Genomic DNA, 20,738 nt, shown 5'->3' on the forward strand with positions numbered 1-20,738 from the left:
TACATCCTTTGATCCATCTGTGGATTTTTCTGTTCCTAGAATGGCACTGGCAGCTAGGGGAGAAGCAGCTCCAAAATATCCATTGGTTGCAGCAGTAGCAGCAGCCAGGCTACCTAATGCAAATGTCCCCGCCGTACCACCAGCTGTGCTGCCACTGGCTGAGGCTTCACTGGCATAGGTGGCCAACAAATTGGCTGCTGCTGCTGCTGGGTTGGCACTGGCAGCTGCTGCAGCCAAAGCCCCTGTTGCTGCTGCTTGACTGAGACCTAAACCTAATGTGTTGAGATTATATCCATAGCTGGCTAATGTATTAAGTGCAGAGGTGATGGCCACCAGGTCATTGCCTGTGAAGCCCGATAAAACTGCTGGAAAGGCTGCAACGCCCGCAAGGTTAGCATGTCCTAAGAGCCCTGCGGCGGCTGCAGCAGTCGGTAACACTTCAGCAGTGTTTGCATAAGGAGATCCGGTTGGATTGGAATTTGCCACTGGACCTGTCACATTGGCATAACTGATATTGAGACAGCTGCCACTCTGTGGATCCTCTTGTATCTTCTGGATGATAAGTTCAACAGCTTTTCGGTTTTGTTCAGGTTCTCCACTCACAGTGACAACCCTCTCTTGCAAGTTGATCCCATCGGGTTTCTGGGAAAGCTGCACCCAAGCCCCTGACTGCTCCATTATAGCCTTCACAGTAGCACCTCCCTTCCCTATTATCAGACCTGCTGTGCTGTTGGGAACTATAATCTTTACCTGTAATCAAAAAAAATACGTATAAATAATACTTCTGTTTTGCGCACATACATCATATTACTTTGCTATCCTAGAAAAAGTAAAATAATAGCTTGAAAATTAGTTTAACGCAATTTATGAAAGACAGAAATACCACAATTTCTAAAGTGACTTTTATCACATTTTAATATAATTATCTTGAGAACTTAGAATTTTCAAAGGAAAATGCAATGTTCAGTTTAAAATTATTAAACAAAAATTTTCCTTGAGTCTTTGTGCATTTTGCAGTAGAAGTTATAAGAGATTATGTTTAAAAAAGAGGGAATCATAACTATACATCAATGGTAACATTTTTATATAGCTGCAAAATCAAAATGCTTTTGATGATTCTTCACCTATTTTGCTTTAAGAATATCTTTGGTCTAAAACATTTACAAACAAAGAGTGCAGGATTATAAAGCAAAGTTAGTAAAGATAAAAGGAGGAAAGTTCTAGCTGGAGTCCCTTCAAAACATTAATTTCATGTTCCTTGTCATCTAGTAATTTTTGTGTTGTTCAATACCTTATTTGTTTCATGACTAATGTTTTCAGAGATAGAGGTCAATAAAATTATTAGGAGTAGTATTTTAGTTCTTCAACTAAGCTGATAACATATAACTTCATAAAAGAAACAAATACTTCTAAATAATTAATAATATAAAAAATATTAATAGCTTTTAGGTAGGTTAAGACTATTTGAGACTATTATCTGGATGCTCTATCTAAATTTGTGAAATGACTATTTTAAGTAGATAATTCTCTTTTTGGCAGTCACAGCTACATTTTTAAAAGTAGGACTTACAATCATACTACCAAAGGTTATTGAAAAATTATTGCAGTCACATGAATATTTACAATGACCCAACGTAACCATATGAAGTATAGGCATTTTAGCTAATTTGTATTGAAACATCCAGCCACAAAACCCAGCAGATTTTGATTTAATCCTAATCAAATACTATTATAAGAAGTATAAATTCAGTATGGTCTTTTCCACAACCCCTAAAATTAAAATATAGATATTAACATTTAAAATTTTATTTGGTTGAACAAAGATACAGATGGCACTGATTTATGACTCAATGAGTAGATCAAAAACCCTGAATGTTGTGTCACTGATAAAGCACTGAAGGAATCACTTTCCTTGTTCTAGACATTAAAAATGGGCAGGCTGAAATAATTTGCTGAAATCTGAGTAGGAATTTACTTGAGATACTTTGAGGCATTTCATTAGTTAACTTTTAGCAAGTACTGCCATGTACCTTTAAAACACAGATTTGGGTAAGAATATTTTAAAGAAATAGAGCCATGCATTTTTGGCAATTTTGCTCTTTAAGGTGGCAAGCAGTGAAAGTATAAATTCAAACTCTAGACTGGGGCACCTCTTAGATATATTTACATATATTACACGCATACAAACTTTTCTTCCCACACACATAATTTATAATCACAGTGGCATTTTGTTTCACTCTGATTTGCCTATATAATCATTTCATTTTATTGAAAAAAATACCTAAATTTTCTAGAAACATTTCCTAGAAATGTCAAATATATCCTTCATATTCCCCTGATTAAGTGCATTCAGTTTCAAGAAGTAGTCTGAGAAATACATTTTTTAACAAATTAAATTTGTTAATTTTGTTCACTTTTTTGTAGAAAATTATTTGTCTGAAATGCTGAAGTATGTTCAAGTGTTATAATTAGAAAGTTAAATCATGATTACATCTTACATCAATTATAAAGATGAACTAGAATCATCCTCATTTTATCCTCTGCACATGACGCACTGAGAAAACTTACTTTTAAGGATTTAAATATTTGAATGTTAAATCTGACTATATTTTATAAATAAGTATTTCTTTTCAAAATCAGAACATCTTTTGCAATAAAATATGGTTGAAAACATTTATATCCTGGCAAACTGTAGGGTTTTAACAATTTTTATGAAGAAAGATATATTAATCAACCAAGATTTTCAAAAGAGCTGTTCTTAAATTACTTTAAATTCTAATATCACTGTTATTTTGCTCATTGTAATGATTACCTGCATGATTACAATCCAGGAAGAGAACAGCATATGAAAAGTTAATCATGGGAAGTATCCTATAGACTATCAATAAAAAGTAATGAAATATATAATTTTATAACAGCCACTGTAAAGTCACCTTAAGTTTCTATGAGACGTGTGACGATACTAATTTCTACTACACTGTACATGAGTCTCATACTATATTTACTGCATCTACAGTTTTTTTTTTAAAAACTCTAGGAAGTTCTATCCTTACAAAAGAACTTGCAAATGTGTGCATAGTACTTACATTATTATTTCACATTAGCTTGTCCTTTCTTATTTTTCCCTTTAATCATTTTTCTCTCTTTTCAACATTCAAAAATTCTGAAATAATGCATAGTTTAGAGATGGTGTGTGGACTTTTCATAAAAGTGAACATCTGAAAAATCTGTATCTTTGCAAATTGAGGAATTACACTACATCATCTATCTTTATATTATAAAGAAGAATTACACCACATCATCTATCTTTATATGTCTTTACGTAGTAAGTACTAACACCTGGATTTCAGTTTAACTATCTGAAATAAACTTATATAAAATACTGTCAGCCAAAATTGCTGTTTTATCAAATAGTGACGTGGCCCCCAGATTTTGTTGGTATGACTGACATTTGTCCACATGTAACTAAATAAATGTGTTATGATTTAAGAGAAGACATTAATGACTACACATTAATATTTATAATAAGTAACATTGAACGTTAGATAGTAATAATTCTGCATAAGATCACTAATCTTAGAAACTAAATTAGAAAATTAAAAGAAATATAAATATAAAAGTTATTAAATTCCAAATTTAATAAATATAAATACTTAATAGCCCAGCCAAGGAAAATGGCAACTGAACACTGGGTGGGTGGGGAGAGAGGGGTGTGGAGAATCAGGGAAGATAGGCCATTTGCTTACTTCTGAGATAGGAACACAGCATTTACCAAAGGAAAAGTCTGTGCATGGACAGTGTTTGTATCCCCACTGAAATGATAAATAACAAATTCTAATTCTATGTATGGCTTCATTTTCACTGGTGAACTCTGTTAACACACTGACTCACATAAATTTATGTATTCTTATTTCTAAAGAATTGAGAGAAAAAAGTACTGGATCTTCAACAGCATACAAATTATGTGGTGTAGCATGCATTGACGAAATCAGATATGCTCTTGACAGTTACAAATCGGTTTTCCCTTCAGAGCTATGATCTACAGTTGTGACCATCCATCCAGTCTTTTGTGGAATGCTTAGTGGCCCAGGCCGTGTGTTGGGAGCCAGAGATAAACGATATACAATATGACACTGTTCCTGCCTGTAAAGAACTTCTAGATTAGTTGTAGGAAACATAGGTGTAAATGTACGGGTGCAGTAAGCCTTGAAAGTGCTGCTACAGAAGTATACAAAGGGTACGAAGGAGACACAAAGCCTAACTGGATGGAGAAGGGTATGTAGAAAACCTCTGAGAGATGATGACCATCTCTCTTCTCTGTCCTATCACTGTGCTGTTCTTTACTCTTGGACATCTCCACATCTCCGTGTTGGAGCGTTCCTGTTCAAACCTAAACCCATTTGAGGAGTGAAGATCTGCCTAAATAATGGTATTATTTCTAAAGAAAAAGAATCTTCGCTTAAATTTTCCTTATTCCTAGACTTATAATTATTTGTTATATCAAATAAACATAATATTAACGATATAATTATACTAATTTTACTAGCATCAACTTTCAGAAAAAAAAAGTAATGAAGTGACGATTTCTCTTTTTGCAACCACAAAAGAAGAACCTCTATGGGAATCCTATGAAAATATTAAAAATACCAAAAAGGTAGGCTTTAATACTCATATGTTTCTGATGACAAATAAGCATTAAGACAAACAAATTTACTCCTTTGCTAAATAGGAACTCCAACTCATTGTGGTCTTATAAAGGAATGAGGGTGTCTGTAGGCATCACATTTCTTCATCATTACAGCAGAAAAACTACTGAACTTTTTCATAAAGCCATACCTTACAATAAATGCAAAAGAAGTTCCATTATAATTTAAGATATCTCAATGAATAGTATGGACTGTATTACTGAGGGCTGCCAGATTTTATAGTACATATGTACTGCCTTACATTTATAAAGCATTCCTATCAATAGTGGATACCTGTTACTTCATTCATTCATTCATTCACTCAGCTGATATCAATCTTCCTTCCTCTGGCAACAGACCCGTTTTCCTCGGGGAAACACCTTCTCATTCTTAGTGCATGTGCTTCGGGTGAGGCTGACAAGCTTGCAGCGCCTCTAGGGCTGGAAACACGACCGAAGTCTGATGTATCACAGTTTCCACACCCTGGCAGCTAGTGACTTGAGATTGAGCACGTGACACAGGATGGCCTCATAAGAGTCAGCCTCAGAAACTGGTGAAACTGTTGGGATAGAAGTGCCTGTGTTTCTAACCTAGGAGAACACAAGCCTGACGTTACTAATGACTACCTCGCCACACGTGGAAAGAGGGAGCACCTGACCGAAAATAAAGTCAACCTAGGTAAAAGGAGACTCCAGAAATGGAGAGAAATTTCCAACAGAATTTTGACATGTGAATCTAACCACGTCCAAAGCCAGCACAAAATCAATACAATTCCTTTTTTTGTTTAAGCCACTTTGAGTTGTATCTCTATAATTTATAACTGACCGAATAGTATCTTTGAAAATAGTTACATGCTATTATATCATGTAATATTTGCCTATCCAAAAGAAATATCTATTGTACCTCTTGATACTCTAAAAGTCAAGTTGTCAGAGCTCTGGTAAAGAGACACAAATGGATGACTCAGTTTACCTTTTACCAAGATACACCCTCCCTGATCTAACAGGATAAATCTCTCATGTCCCTACGGTATTACACTTAGGCTACTGAGGCACCATTTTAGCAGTGTCCAGTGGAGATGCATGTGTCATTTGGGGGCATCTATATCTAATTGCTTACCAAAGCAAATTGAAAAAAATCTTTTATTTTGATACAGATTTTAAATACATAAATAACTGCCTTCTTGAAAAGTACTGTTTGACAAAATATGCACAACAGAGCTATGAATATACAAGTATCTAGGGGCCGGCCCGGTGGTGCAGCAGTTAGGTTCGCATGTTCCACTTCTCGGCGGCCCGGGGTTCGGATCCCGGGTGTGGACATGGCACCGCTTGGAAGCCATGCTGTGGTAGGCGTCCCATGTATAAAGTAGAGGAAGATGGGCATGGATGTTAGCTCAGGGCTAATCTTCCTCCAAAGAAAAAAAAAAGTAGCCAGAAGGAAGAGAAAAGCAGCTTTTCCAGCTCTCTACTAGTCACTTTTGAGAAGCAAAGCAAAGGCAGCAGTTTTCATAAGCATGTCTAGTTTCTATTGTAAAATACCATGCTGTCTTTTCTCATATATCCTTATCCCCCACCCACCGCCAACACCAGGTTTTCTACCTGGGAGCCATCTGTGCCTTCTCTTGCTCCCTAGATCTCTACATCCTGTTATGTACTGCTGACATTTTGACATTTTCCCCTCTGAAATGCTTTGGGCCCAGTCCTACTGCTTTATCCTATCTTAAGTAATGTGTGGTAGAATAAAGAGAATCTAGAATTGGCAGTTAGGATGGGCTCTTACCCTGGCTCTGCTCTTTGACCTTTGCCAAATCACTTCAGTTTCATCATTTATAAAATCAACTTGATAAGACTGTGGATAAGGAGTTTCTATTTTAGTATCATGAAAAAGCCCTACTCAATTGCCTTCAGTAACACCCCTTCAACTACCCACAGAATTATCCAGACTCCTTGTGGAGACATTCTAAATTCTCCATACCCTGTTCCCAACTGTTTTCCCACTTCATCTTCTATGACTAGTATTATATGCCGAATCCAAACTTTACCAGCTAGTCCTGAATATACTCTGTATTAGTTTTCTTATGTCCTGCCTTTGTTTATTCATTGGTTCCAACTGACTGAAATGTTACCTATATCCCCACACTAATCTTCCCCTTAAAACTCATACATTTTTGCCTGCTAAAATCTAACACATCTTGCAAGAGTATTTCAAATGCAATGTACTTTGTTAACTCAATCCTGGTTCCCTAAAACTAGAAGTGTCAAAGTACTTTTCTATATTTCTTATTATGTTACTTATCTTATGCTGGTTTATATTAGAGTGCAACAGATATTTCTCTCTCTTACAAATGTTACCTTCCTGAAGGCCAATTATCTTATTTAATTTTGCATTTCCTATTTGCACTTGGTTGAAGTTATCAACTGGATAACTGTTTAAAAAATAAAGCCAAAAAATAAAATACAGATTTGTATAAGAACAAAATAATAAACTATTTGAAAGATTCCATCATGGCCATGCAGTTGTGTGTGTGTGTAAAATATGACTTTGGGTTCTTAAAACAAGAATAACTTTCTTTACTTTATCATCTATAAAATCTAAAATTCAAAGATTATATTGCAACCATACTGAGATAAACCAAACATAATTAAATATATACTATATGCCTTTTCCTTAAATGTTCCTTGATGTATTATGTTTTTCCTAAGTTATTTTGTAGTTTCTTACTTATTAAGCCTGTGGCTAGGCTTCTTTAGCCATAAGAAATGGTCAGATTGGCTCTCAAAGTCTAGAATACAAATGTATTAGTGTTTCCTTGATTAAGTGATGAACAGGATCAATTAATAAGATGGCTCAAATAATAGTGTCTACTGAGTCATAATCACAATTCGTAACTAGTGCAGTTCCCTCCCACCCTTGCCTTGTTTCAAGAAATTGCATTTTACCTCAAAGTAACAAAAGTTTTGTGGAGATTGTACTTCATTTTATATCTTCTTCCAAAGGGCCATACTTTATTTTCCCCTCCAGCTGCAAGATATGACAGAGAAGGACAGACGTATACCTCTTTTTCTGTCTCTTTGGAAGAAGACAGAAAATGAATGATAATCCCCATGAAATTTCTAAAGGCAAATAAAGTTTAACAACTATTTTTCACTGAATACATTTTTTTCACTTTGCCCCTTGAAGCACTATTCAAAGCTTTTTTCCTCTTTTGGTGACTGCTACATATTTTGAAGATATATCACATGACATTCCAGAGAGGGATACACTTGGGAATAAGAAAAATAGGAAAAATCTATTTTTTAGAGGTAAGAAGAAGAGAAAACAAGCCCTTCAAACTATTCCTGTTATGTTGAGATGACAAGCACTGTAGATATAATTATAACAAAAAAGAAAACGACTGGAAGTCAAATAATTATGAAGAAACTATGAAGGCCATAAACGATAAACTATTATAAGGCAACAGATTATTTATAAATAAAAATAACTTGGGGTACTGTGTTCTTAAAGTTTACTAAACCAGGTTTTACTAACTGAGGTTAAATTTCTGGGAGTTCTATTTGTCATCATCATTCATGTGTCAAGCTATCAAAAAGCTCTTTGAAACCACAATTATTTTATTATTATTATTATTTTAAACCTTTTCTTCTTAGCCCAGCTCTTTCAGGGTACATATAATAAGATATATGTTCAGAGTTCTTAATTCTGATTAGTTAAAAAAATGTATTTGTAATATTGGTATTTTTATATGAAACCTAACGCTTTCAATTTACTATTTTAAAGGTTGTAAAAATCAATTTAAAAAGTAAAAACAGAATATGAGTAGGAGTTGTGTTCACTGAAGTGGATGACGGAAAAGGAGTGAAAGAGATAAGGAGAGAGGGAATCAAGAATTCTATTCTAGATATTTTAAGTTTGCAATGCCTATCAGACATCCATCCAAGAGAAAATGTCAAGTCGTGGATTGGCTATAGGTTTGAAGATCCGAGGAAATCTGACAATTAACACAGGGATAGTATTTAAGGCTGCCACAGGAATGGATAAGGGAACCTAGAGGTCAAAGTGAATACACAATTCATTACGTAGTGAACAGTAAAGAGGTGAGTAGGACAAGAAAATGTTTAACCTCTAAAATAGTCAAAGATATTCAAAGCAGAGCAGCTAAATTAATCACTAAAAAAAAAAGTGAACAAAATGTAAATGAGGAAATGGTTTAACTATTAATCTCTTTCTTTTAAAAAACATTTGTGGCAGTATTTATTGACTTTCGGAAGTCACATTGTAGAATACATTAAGTTATAAAATGAGCATGATCTTTAACTTAGTTTCTCTCCTGCACTCCTTCTGGAAAATAATTCAACACATGGAGAATGTCATATACACAGAACAGTGTATAGATACTATACGAAATTATAAAATAATGTGGAAAATATCAATGCAAAATTAAAAAATATATAAATGTAAATGTAGAGTCTGGATTAGACAGTGTAAAATTATATGCAGGTGAAAGTGAAGTATAAGGAATAACAGAGACTGGATTTCAGATGAGCTTTTTTTCCTACCATATACTCTTTGTTTTATTTTGATTTTTTAAAAGCAGTGTAACAAAAGAAAATGGAAAAATTATCCCAAAATTATTCTGCTCAATAAATAATTCCTGCAAAAGCAGAATAAGCAATTCATTTAAAATAAACTGCATACAGTCTGGTAGTCATTGAACAATTATTTACTTTGTGCCTACTCTGTGCAGGCACTGTTCCAGATGTTGGGGATACAGAGGTAAATAAAAAGGATACGATCTCACTTTCATGAAGCTTACAGTCAGGTGGTAAAATGAAGACTACTAAATATTTAAACATACATAAAAAATAAGTTGATAAATGACAGAAAAGAAGATTTAGAAAATACTTTTATATTTTAAAATAAGGAAATTCAAAGTCATAGTTTTAAATAAGAAACATGTAATTAAGGTAAAGGCCTGTTTAGGAAAACCACAAAGTTAATCTTGGAATACAAAGCTTTTGAAATTCTGAGTTAATTCAGGGATTGCTTTAACACTCCATGATGTAACCAAACTAATTAGATAAGATATTATTGGAAGTAAATATCTCAACTATGTTTGAAAATTGATCTCTACTTAAACTTAGATAACTAGGTAATTAATTACAAAGAAACTTTCGTGATTTGAGTTTTCTATTTTTACAAATTTTTTTACCATTAAAATTAAAAATTATTATTAGTTGAAAAGACTCATGTCATATTTTTGATATGATTTAAGATATTACTGAAATCAAATTATAGTTGCTTGTAGGTATTTTATATTTACCAGCATGCTAATTCAACATTCCTTATATTTTAATTTTACCAACAGTTTTTCTGAAGGCAATACTTATTTTTTTTAAATAATACACATCTGCATTTCTGTATCTTACTAGCAAAAGGAGGTTGATAATTTACTATCACAAACCACTGTCATTAAGAAAATGAAAATGTTATGAATTATTATTTTTTAATACTTGAGATGAGCAAACAAATATTAACTAACAATAAACAGAATAACAGAAGAATGTCTGCACCTTAACAAAACGTATTATTAGTCAAAACTAAGTTCTTTGTTCTTTTCCTATATACGTATTGAAGTAGTTCACTTCTAATATTTAATGAATAACAAATAAAAATACAGTAATCTTATAACTTCTATTATTTGGCTACAAGCAATCTGAAGTTAATGAAACAGAACACTTCCTTTTTCAAAAATATTTTTAAAGCGTAACTGAAAGACTATATCATCTAAGTGAAGAAAGAAATAGCTGAACCAAACACCAACAAAATGAACCATAAGGTATTAGGTTCAGAAGAAAAGATGAAAAAGATTAACTTATTATCTCTTGGAATATTCCTAAATCAAGATAAAAAATTAGAAAAACCAACGAGAAACATTTTTTCATTCCACAGTGAGCAGGAACCAAACCCCCTAATATGGCAAGACTATTCTTATCTGAGAGAATATGCAAAGACAGTCCTACTTGTAAGCATTTTTAAAAGAAAATAAAAATGTTGAAAATAAATGATAACTACTCAATTTGCTATTTTAGGTATTTTCCATTTTATATGGCTTTATTTGAAAGATAAAAAATGTTAAACTGTATATGCACACAGAGCAAGAAGACTAGTGCACATTCTGGAGTAAAGAGGCATTAAAGACTTCGGTTATCTAAAGGCATGTTTACTCTGTCTTGAAAACACGCTGTGTGCAAGAGCTATCACAGCTATGAGGGCAGGGAGGATGCTGATGAAGCAAACCAAACACCTCTACCTGAGAGGTGGTCCAGAAAGAAAAAAAGTATTGCAAATCTGCCTACTTACCAGTCAGTACTAGACAAGGCAGTCTACGCATTTTTACCAATGCCTAAGCCAGACGTGGGATGGAAAACAAGGAACATTACAGAGAGACTATTTCATTAACACTCTTCCCCTGAAGTGTTCCACTTTCTTCAATCTGAAAACTTGAAAAGTCCTAGACTTTCCATAAACATATCTTCAAATTATACCTTTAAAAGGGACTTTGGAAGGTCACATAACCTGGTATTTACCAAATGGTGTGTTAGAATTCTAACTGGAAAATATTAATGGTGTACTGTTTTCAGCAGAAATTCTTAACTTGCCCTCAGGGAGATCCTCTATTTTCCATAGCTGGGTGTGAAGGACCTGCCGTCTACAGCACACTAACAAACTTGGATGCTCGCAATAGAGTGACTATGATTAGGAAGTACTCATTTAACCCTTTTCCATAGTTTCTGGCAAGAATATTGCTAAACAAGCTTAAAAACTATTAATGTCATCTGCATATATAAACATCTCCAAGGTAAGAGAACCTCTAACTGTGTTTGGTAACAGTCAAAAGACTACTAATGCTATCTGAAAAGATAATCATCTTCTGTAAAATATTTCTCCATAGATTTAAATTGTATTAATTAGTAAACCTTTACTATTCTCAATGAAAAAACTAACACTCTTCAACTTCTGTACAAATTAAATATTTTTTCTTTAATTTAGTGTTTTTCAAACATTCAGAACGTGTTATTTCATGAAAAAAGTCGAATTAAAATTTGTAAAAAGATAGTTTGATATAGTACATGATTATCATCATTTTAAATAAACTGTGCATCTTTAATAGAGTAAAGAGTGTTTCCCAAACATCTCAGGAGGCTTCAGGAAATATTTCTCTAACTCTTCAAATACAAATGCGGAATTTCATGCTAGACCTGTTAAATAAGAGTCTCCATAAGTAATTTTGATTTGATGCTAGGATTGAGGACCTTCGATATATTAATTTAGAAAGAATGATGAAAAACCTTACAAATGCTACTAAATCATTTAATTTGGCATAACGTTAACATATGAAACAACGGCCACTTCCTTCGTGAGTTAATAAGTGTCTCCTCTAGGCCTAAGGCCTCTTTCTCGTGACCCTCCTCGAAACTTCTCAGGAAAGCATCCCATGGCCAGAAAATGAAGGGTCAAGTAGCTCAAACCGATATGTAGTCAAAAGACAGTCCCATCTTTCCCGATGGCTTGGAAAATCACACTTTACATTCCTTAAAACACTGCATATACCACAATTGAAGTCATTTTTTTTCCATCCGGTTTACGTTCTCTTAGTTAACATTTTAAAAACAATATATAGATATAAAAAGAAAAAGTTAATAATGTTCATAATGCTTGTCATCACCCTGCTGATACATAAACACAAGATGTTTTTTGACTATTAAAAGATAGGGCCATATGTTTCTTAGCAACGTAATTTTCTTCGGTTAATATATTATGAACACTATTCTAGGCCAATTTATGTGGCTCTAACTCATTATTTTTAATAGCGTCACCACATAATCTTCTGCAATACCATAATTTATTCAGCCATCCTCCTCTCAGAGGTCAGGTTGTTTTCCACCTTTAGCCATTGTAAGTAATACAGTAATATACATCCTTGTCTCTATATTTCTATGTTTTGGTACACTAAGTTTTACCAGATGGATTCTCAAAAGCTGTAATGTTATACCATGTCTTACATCAACATCGTATGAGAATGATTATTTCCTATATCCTTGCCAGCACTTTTAATTTATAAACACACACACAGATTAATTTTTGTCTTCCCAATACATGTGTACTATATACACACATATAAAATTTAGTCTATCTGGCAAAAAAAAAGTATAATCTTGTGAGGTTGATTCATAGTTCCCTGATGCCTGGTGATGTTAAACATGCTTTCATATTTAATGGACATTTCAATTTCTTCTTCTGTAAACTGCTTTTTCATAATCTTTACCTATTTTTCTCCTGGGTTTTTTTTTTTTTTCACATAAATCTAGGAGTTCTCCATATACGAGTTAACAATTCATTGTCACATGTGGTCAACATATTTTCCCAAGGATATTATCATCTTTTTTGCTTATTTGCTTATTAATGTTGCATTCTGCCTTATCAAAAATATAAAAATTTATATACTCAAGTCTTTTAACCTATTCCTTTCCATTTTGGATTTCCTTCTTGCTTAAGAAAGTCACCCTCAACTTGATTTCAAACACTATAATTTCGTCAAATAGTCTTCCAGTTTCAATCGTGAATGCACTGAGATTTATTTTTAAATGTTGTATAGGGTGGATGTCTAAATTTATTTTCTTTCAGCTGTATTTATTTATTAAATAAAACATCCTTTTCTAAAATGAATTAAATAACACTAATAATTACTCTCAACCAGGCAGTGTTCTAAACGCTTCTCATCTATTGATTTATTTAAGAATATGAGGTAGGCACTGTAATTATTCACGTTTTACAATGAGAAAACACAGATGGTGAAGTTAACTGATATTTCCTCAAATCAGAAAATTACGAAGTGACAAAGATTTGATTTGAAGCCAGGAATTATGGGTCAAGATCACAGTTCTCTTAATCTCTAAATTACACTACCTTTCTTAATATATGATAAAGTACAGTTCCCATACATATTTGGATCTATTTCTGAAATTCCTATTATGTTTCAATGACTGATTATATCTGTATTAATATCACATTCCTTTTATTATGATAGCTTTATAGTAAGTTTTAATACTGAGTGAAGTATGTTGTCCCACACAAATATTTTCTGGGTAATTATTTTATTAATTGTCTTATGGTAATTCTCAGGCATTTATTTTTTCATACGAATACTAAAATCATTTTGCCTTCTTTCTCTCTCACAGAAAACCAGAAAAAAAATGGGAAGAAAATGAAAATTGCAATAAATTTACAATCGAGTTTAAAAGGATTGATATTTCTATGATATTAAATCTTCTCTTCCAAAATTATTGTAAGTCTGTTTATTAATGGGATGTTTTATGTCCTTATATGAAAAGGGAACATTCTCTTAATCTGGATTCTGTGCTTTTTTTGGTTTAATTTATTCTTGAGAATTTTTTGAGATTTCAATATGTATACGATGTACACTGAGAAACTGTACTCAAACATCAGCAATTTTATAAGGCACATCCTAACAGTAAGCAAAGAACACAAAATCTAATATATATAGTAAAGTCAATAAGTTCATTTATAAAGAACATTTGGATTTCACTATTTTTGTAGGACTTTCTTAAATACACTTCTAAAGAACACTATCTTGACATCACACACACACCCACACACTGCAGGAAATGAATACTAATTTTGACATTTTGCTGGAGAATTATGACAATACTTGAGACAAGAACCTGACTGGTTTTCAAACGGTGCTCCGGGTACTACAAGTAGTAAAATAGAAGTTTAATGAAGAAGGTTATGATGTCCCTTTAACTCAACCTCTTTATTCAATCAAAAGTATTGTTTTCCAGTTGGCTTATATTTTTAGGGAACTTCTCTGCAAAATTTCATTTGAAGAAGAAATTTTCAAAAATAAAAAAAACAAGTTTTAAATCATAGAGACTCTAAGCCTATTCTTCCAACTAATACTAGTCGTTCAACAAGTATCTGAGGACCTATCGTGTTTCAGGTTAGTGCTTCTGAAACCTCAGAGAATAAAACCAAGATCCTTGTTCTCATGCAACTTACTTTCTAGGAAAGCCAGACAGACAGTCCATATAAACACGGGAGTAAGTAAAGTATATAGTATCCTATGAGGCAATGAAAAAAATACAGCAAGATAAAGGGAACCAAGAGTACTGGGAGAAGGGGGAGGCCAGGCTGCGACGTTAACCAGAGTGGTCAGGAAGGCCTTATTGAGAAGGTGAATTTTGAACAAAGACTTGAAGGCTGTGAGGGTGTTAGCCAAATAGATCTCTGAGATAAGTGAATTTCACACAGAGAGAAAAGCAAGAGCAAAATACTGAGGTGAGAGTATGCCTCTGTTTGCAAGAAAAAGCGAGCAGGCCAACGTGCCTGGGGCAGAGTGAGTGGGGAGGCGAGTGGTAGGGAATGAAGTGAAAGAGGTTAAGGTGACGAGGGCCAGATCTTCTAAGTTAATGAATGTCATTTTGAGGATATTTGTTTTTACTGAGTGAAATGGTAAACTATTACTGGTGTAGGCAAAGATATATATATACACACATATAAATCGACGGATATTTAAAAGAATACTTAGTCTGCTCAGACTTTGGAGAACAAGGGCAGAAAGGCAGGAAAACCTGTCTGGAGGCTACTGCAATAATCCTGGCTTGGACCAGGGTAGCAGTAGATGTAATGAGAAGTGCTTAAGATTCTATATATAGTCACGTGCTGCATAATAACATTTCGGTCAATGATGAACCACACGTACAATGGTAGTGCCATAAGATTAGTACCATACAGCCTGGGTGTGTAGCAGCCTATACCATTTAGGTTTGTCTAAGTACATTCTTTGATGTTTGCACAATGACGATGCCTAACAATGAATTTCTCAGAATGTATCCCTGTCATTCAGTGGAGCGTGATGGTATGTTTTAAAGGTAGAATCAACATGAATTCTTATAGGAACTGGATTTGGGGTAAGAAAAGAAAGAGACGAGGATAGATCCAAGATTTCTGGTCTGAGCAAGTAGATGTATGGAAACGCCTTCAACTGAAATGGTAAAGGCTACAGGTGGAACAGATTTGGGGCAGTTTTTAGACTTGTTACACTTAAGATGTCCATTGGATGCAAGTGGAAACACTGAGCAGGAAACTGGATATAGTCTGTAGTTTCACTGTGAGATCTGGATTGGAGCCAAAAGTGAGCCTAAGTTATGTGGGGCCTAAATCTTACACAACTTTAGGGGACATCTTTGGGAAATATATTCAAAATTATGAACATAAAATGAGGTACAGGGCCTTGTAATAAGCTGGTGCAGATTAAGGTATCCTAAGGTTCAAGCTTCATTAGTTCACAGTAAACCTGCCTCTCACTGGAGACATAAATTTCACAGAGGTCAGAATATAAAAGCCAAGGTATTAGATGAGGAGGAAGAAAATATAAACGCAGAAGAAGTCTCAAGTATTAAGACCAGGAGCACTCTGACATTAAGTGGGATGGGGGAGGAACTGGCAAAGTATGCTGAGCTGAAGCATATGGCATGACACAGGAGGAAAACTAAGAGTGTGCAGTATCCTGGAAGCCAAGCAAAGAAAGTATACCAAGGAAGTGGAAGTGATAAATCAGGACAAATACTGCTGACAGGTCCACGAGGATTGAAAACAGACAACTGGAATTAGTGATGTGGTCATCACCGACGTTGGCAAAAGCATTTCAGTGGAGGCAAAAACGTGACTGAGTGGATTTAAGAAAGAATGGGAAGACAGAAATTGGAAAACAGAGAGCAGAGAAAATACTTTCACAAGTTCTGTTACAAGGGAGTATATGAAGAAGGGCATTAACTAATGGGAGAAGTGGGAAAAAGAAGTTTTGTTCTGTCTTTTAAGACAGGGGAAAAACAGATATTTGTATGCTGATGGGAATGATCCCAAAGAGATCAAAAACTTGACAGATAAAGGAAAAAGGTGGAACTGCTGACGGGGTGTCTTGAATAAAGGAAAAAGGATGAGACAATATACAATGGAAACTACTGGTTTTAGATAGGAGCAGGGAAAGTTTGCCTATGGTAATGGATGAGAAGGTAGAACATGTGGGTATAAATGCTGGCCCATTAAGTATATGTATTGGTATAAGTTCGTGGAAGTTTTCTTTTGATTGCTTCCATTTTCTCAGTGAAGTAGGAAGTAAGGTCATCAGCTGGGAGTGAGGATGGAGCAAGAGATATTGGGGGGTGGTGGTAGGAACAATTCTTAGATGGCCCCTTGGTGTTATGCCTTGTATAATCTCTTCCATTGAGTGTGGGTGGAAATTGTGACTGGATTCTAATCAACAGAATATGGCAAAGGGATGGAACATCACTACTGTGATTAAGTTATGTTTCATGGCAAAGGAGGTAAAAAGTCACTCCCGTGATTAGGTTCAACATGTAAGACTCCGTCTTGCTGGCACACACTGGAGAGATTCCCCTGCTGGCTTTGCAAGAAGCAAACAGCCATGCTGTGACGTGCCTGTAGAGGGTCACACAGCAGGGAACTTGGACAGTCTCTGGAATAGGAGGGCTGGCTGCCTCTTGCCAACAGCACGTCAGAAGGTGGGGCCTTCAGTCACACAGCTGCAAGGAACTGAATGCTGCCATCAAGTTGGATGAACTTAAAAGCAGATTAGTTTCTAGTCAAGCCTCTAGATGAGAATGCATCCCAGCCGACACTTTGATTGCAGTCTTGCAAGACTGCAAGCAGAGGACTCAGCTAAGTGGTGTCTGGACTCCTAACCCACAGAAAATATAAGATAATACATGTGTGCTGTTTAAGCCACTAAGTTTGTGGCAATTTGTTACACAGCAACAGAAAACGAATACAGGGGTTGAAAGAAGAGAATTTATGAAATTGTCATCTAGAGAGTGAAAACGTAGATGGGCTTATGATTGTCTGACAGAATTAAGGTCCATCTGAGATCTATGGTCATGAATTTAAAGTAAGATCACTGAGTTTTATTAATATTTTTCTGTAACCATAGCAAGGGTGATATCTATGAGTTGCCTATTTTCATTTGTTTTATAGATTTTGATACATCATTTCAAATTTATCAGTAAATAAATGTCTATAAAGCACATATTTCTGAAATCACTCTTTTTCACTCTCTTCTGTTGCTGAAATTTGAGAAGAATCCCAGGAGAGCTAACAATCAGGAGCCTGAAATTAAGGCTGGGATTTAATTTTTGGCACCACTGACTGATTAACAGAGCCATTTTGTGGAATCTTGAAGTGATTTAAAAATTTAACGTCAGTAACTGAGAACTGATCAAACCCAGCTCATTATTTATTTTTTTAAGTTTAAACACATTTCTTAAAGAATATCATTCTATTTATCATATTTTTATGTTTGCTTCACATTTAAAATTTCATCTGTAAAAAATTTCAAGCCTGGTAGCCTAGTGGTTCAGTCCAGCGTGTTCCACTTTGGCTCCTGGGTGTGGGCCTACACCACTCAGCTGTCAGCGGCCGTGCTGTGGTGGCGGCTCACACACAAAAAGAGGAAGATTGGCAGTGGATGTTAGCTCAGGGTGAATCTTCCTCAGAAAAAAATAAATAAATAAAAAAAATTTCAAACTTGCACTTTGCAATAAGCAACACATGCAAAAATAGTATAAGTTGTAAAACTACTAGCCATACTAACTTTTCTTTCTCAATAGGGAGATGATAGCAATCTGATTTATTGATTAGATAACAAGTAACTTAGTACTCTCACTAGAGAAGAAAATAATTGTACAGTAGTTTATCTTAAAAAGCATAGAGACTTTGATTCCAGAAAAATTTGAGTTGAAAAAGCAGCAATACAGTATCTTAGAATCTTTCTTGAAAGATAAAATTCAGTTTTAATAAGCTGCATGCTGTATCATTTACCATCTTAAATAGTCTTCCTTTTTCATCATCTCTTGAAAGATATTTAAGAAAAAAACAAACATAACCTAACATTTATATGGTGAATAGTATATTCTGTACTGTTCTAAGAATAGTTAATGAATTTCTTTCTCACTTCAACCCTATGAGGTGTTATTATCATCTGAATTTCCCAGAAGGGGACACTGAGGCTCTGTTCACTCAGCAAGTAAGTGGCAGAACAAGGATGTGATCATACGCAATTTGGCTCATCTTGACTTTTAACCACCATTCTATAAGGCTTCTTATATGATAATCCTTCCATTTTCAGGGGGAAATTATTATAGACCCACAACATTGTAGCTGTAGTCTGTCAGTCTGACCTGTGGACTAGGCTAGTCTGTCAGTCTGACTTGTGGAAACAGTCTGACCTGTGGAAACATGAGGACAGGAAAGTAAAATTCAGTATGTAATGAAACATATGTAATCATTTTTAAAAGAATAGAAAAGATTTTTAAATATTGAAACTACATTAAAACTTACTCTTTGATGCATTTTCCATGCTTTTTATTTCTTGGGTTTTCTGAATATTAACAGTCCCTTAGTTCTTTTTATCATATTAGTTTGTAACACAGATGAACCATTTATTCTGGAAAAAGAACTCAACCATAACTCATTTAGCTATTATTGATGGAAATAACACAAATAGATTTCTGGATGTATTTGGTATTGGCTTATAAAAATTCATATGGAAGAGGTTTATAGTTACTTTTAACAGCAGAAGGTACCATATTACCTATAACACATAAACAATAATTTTTAATTTAAAACAAAATCCTCTGACTTTGAGCTATCTCTGCCAATTATAAAACTGGAGAAATATCTGCTAAATTTCTGGGTAAGAATAAAGTAAACGGAAATCAGTAATAAAGTTATTTTCTTATAGGTTTAAAAGTATATTTTAATTATGGAGAGTTTAAGATTATCATATTAGAACCCATTTTTCTATCTTGGTTATCCTTACAGATGTGAGTCAATACAGTGAAGCTAAGCTAACTAGGACCATCCACAAGAAACAACTATGAGCTACCTAAAGTCTGAAGAACAAAACTAAATGACCTTCTGTCCTACAACATGAAGGGAACCTATTGGGAAATACTGTAGAGAATGAAATAATTACAAACCACTAATAACATAAAGAACGATAATGATTACAATTCCTTCAATGAATTTATTAAGGATTTTGTTTTGTTCTTTTATATTTTGCCTCATGTTATCCAGGAGATACTATGCCTGTTTGTACGAGAACAGAAGAGAATAGAGTACAAACAAAATACATTTAACAAATATAACTGAGAATAGTGGACAGAGTATAAACCCATAAATGACTTATTATTTCGAATTAGAAAAATATTAGATTTGGCAGAGGTGAATGTGGTAACATATTTAGAGGGTAAAAATATAATATTAGTAAACTTCAACATACAATTAGCCTTTTCAAGAAGTCATTTGATAAAAATTCACATGTTCATATAAAATATGAAAGAAAATACAAATCTAACTTCATAGACAAAATTATTGAGATGGTTTTCCTTTCTAGATCCAGGATATTTACTTTTTATATTGAGAAAAATCATTAGTTTTGTTTTTATTGCTGTTGTACTCATCTGTCTTATTTTTTTGGAAAAGAAAGAATGATGAAGTACAAGAGAAACATTAAAAACAAATCACTTGTTTTCCTGATAGTTTTCTGTATCATATAATTAAAGTTCATGTAATAAAGTATATAGAGTGAAAACGTCCACACTTGTTAACTTCCTGCATCAGTGATAAAGCTTGGTTCTCACTTTATGTAGTACCATTTCCTTCAAAGAGAAGAGCTGGGTTTCATCACTAGAGATGTGTCCTTTTAAAGTGCTTGATTGCGGCTAAAATGTGAGCATTATAAAACATTTCTTTCTGAAGGGAATGCTACTGCAAAAAATGAAAATGAAGTTCCTACTATAGAATAACATCCTAAATGTTAGTTTTGCTTTCAGTTTTCATTTTAGCATTTTTCTTGAGGTTGAAAGAATATTAGAATCAATAAATGAGCAAAATAAATCTGATAGCCTATATTAGCTCATATGAAAAAGACACATTTAATATATTTAGCAA

General features: G+C 34.0%; 1 protein-coding gene across 5 annotated transcripts in view; it reads right to left on the reverse strand.

Annotated features, from left to right (window-relative positions):
* Nucleotides 1–20,738, reverse strand: part of NOVA1 (NOVA alternative splicing regulator 1) — a 148,740-nt gene that overhangs the window by 2,326 nt on the left and 125,676 nt on the right. For all 5 annotated transcript variants that reach the window (XM_023623356.2, XM_023623352.2, XM_023623362.2 and 2 more), the window contains one exon: nucleotides 1–750. This exon is cut by the window's left edge and continues 2,326 nt beyond it. In XM_023623356.2, coding sequence (XP_023479124.1) covers nucleotides 1–750 — 750 coding nt within the window. The remainder of the gene's footprint in view (nucleotides 751–20,738) is intronic.

The sequence above is a fragment of the Equus caballus genome, chromosome 1 (genome assembly GCF_041296265.1).
Source record: "Equus caballus isolate H_3958 breed thoroughbred chromosome 1, TB-T2T, whole genome shotgun sequence".
Lineage (NCBI taxonomy): Eukaryota > Metazoa > Chordata > Mammalia > Perissodactyla > Equidae > Equus > Equus caballus.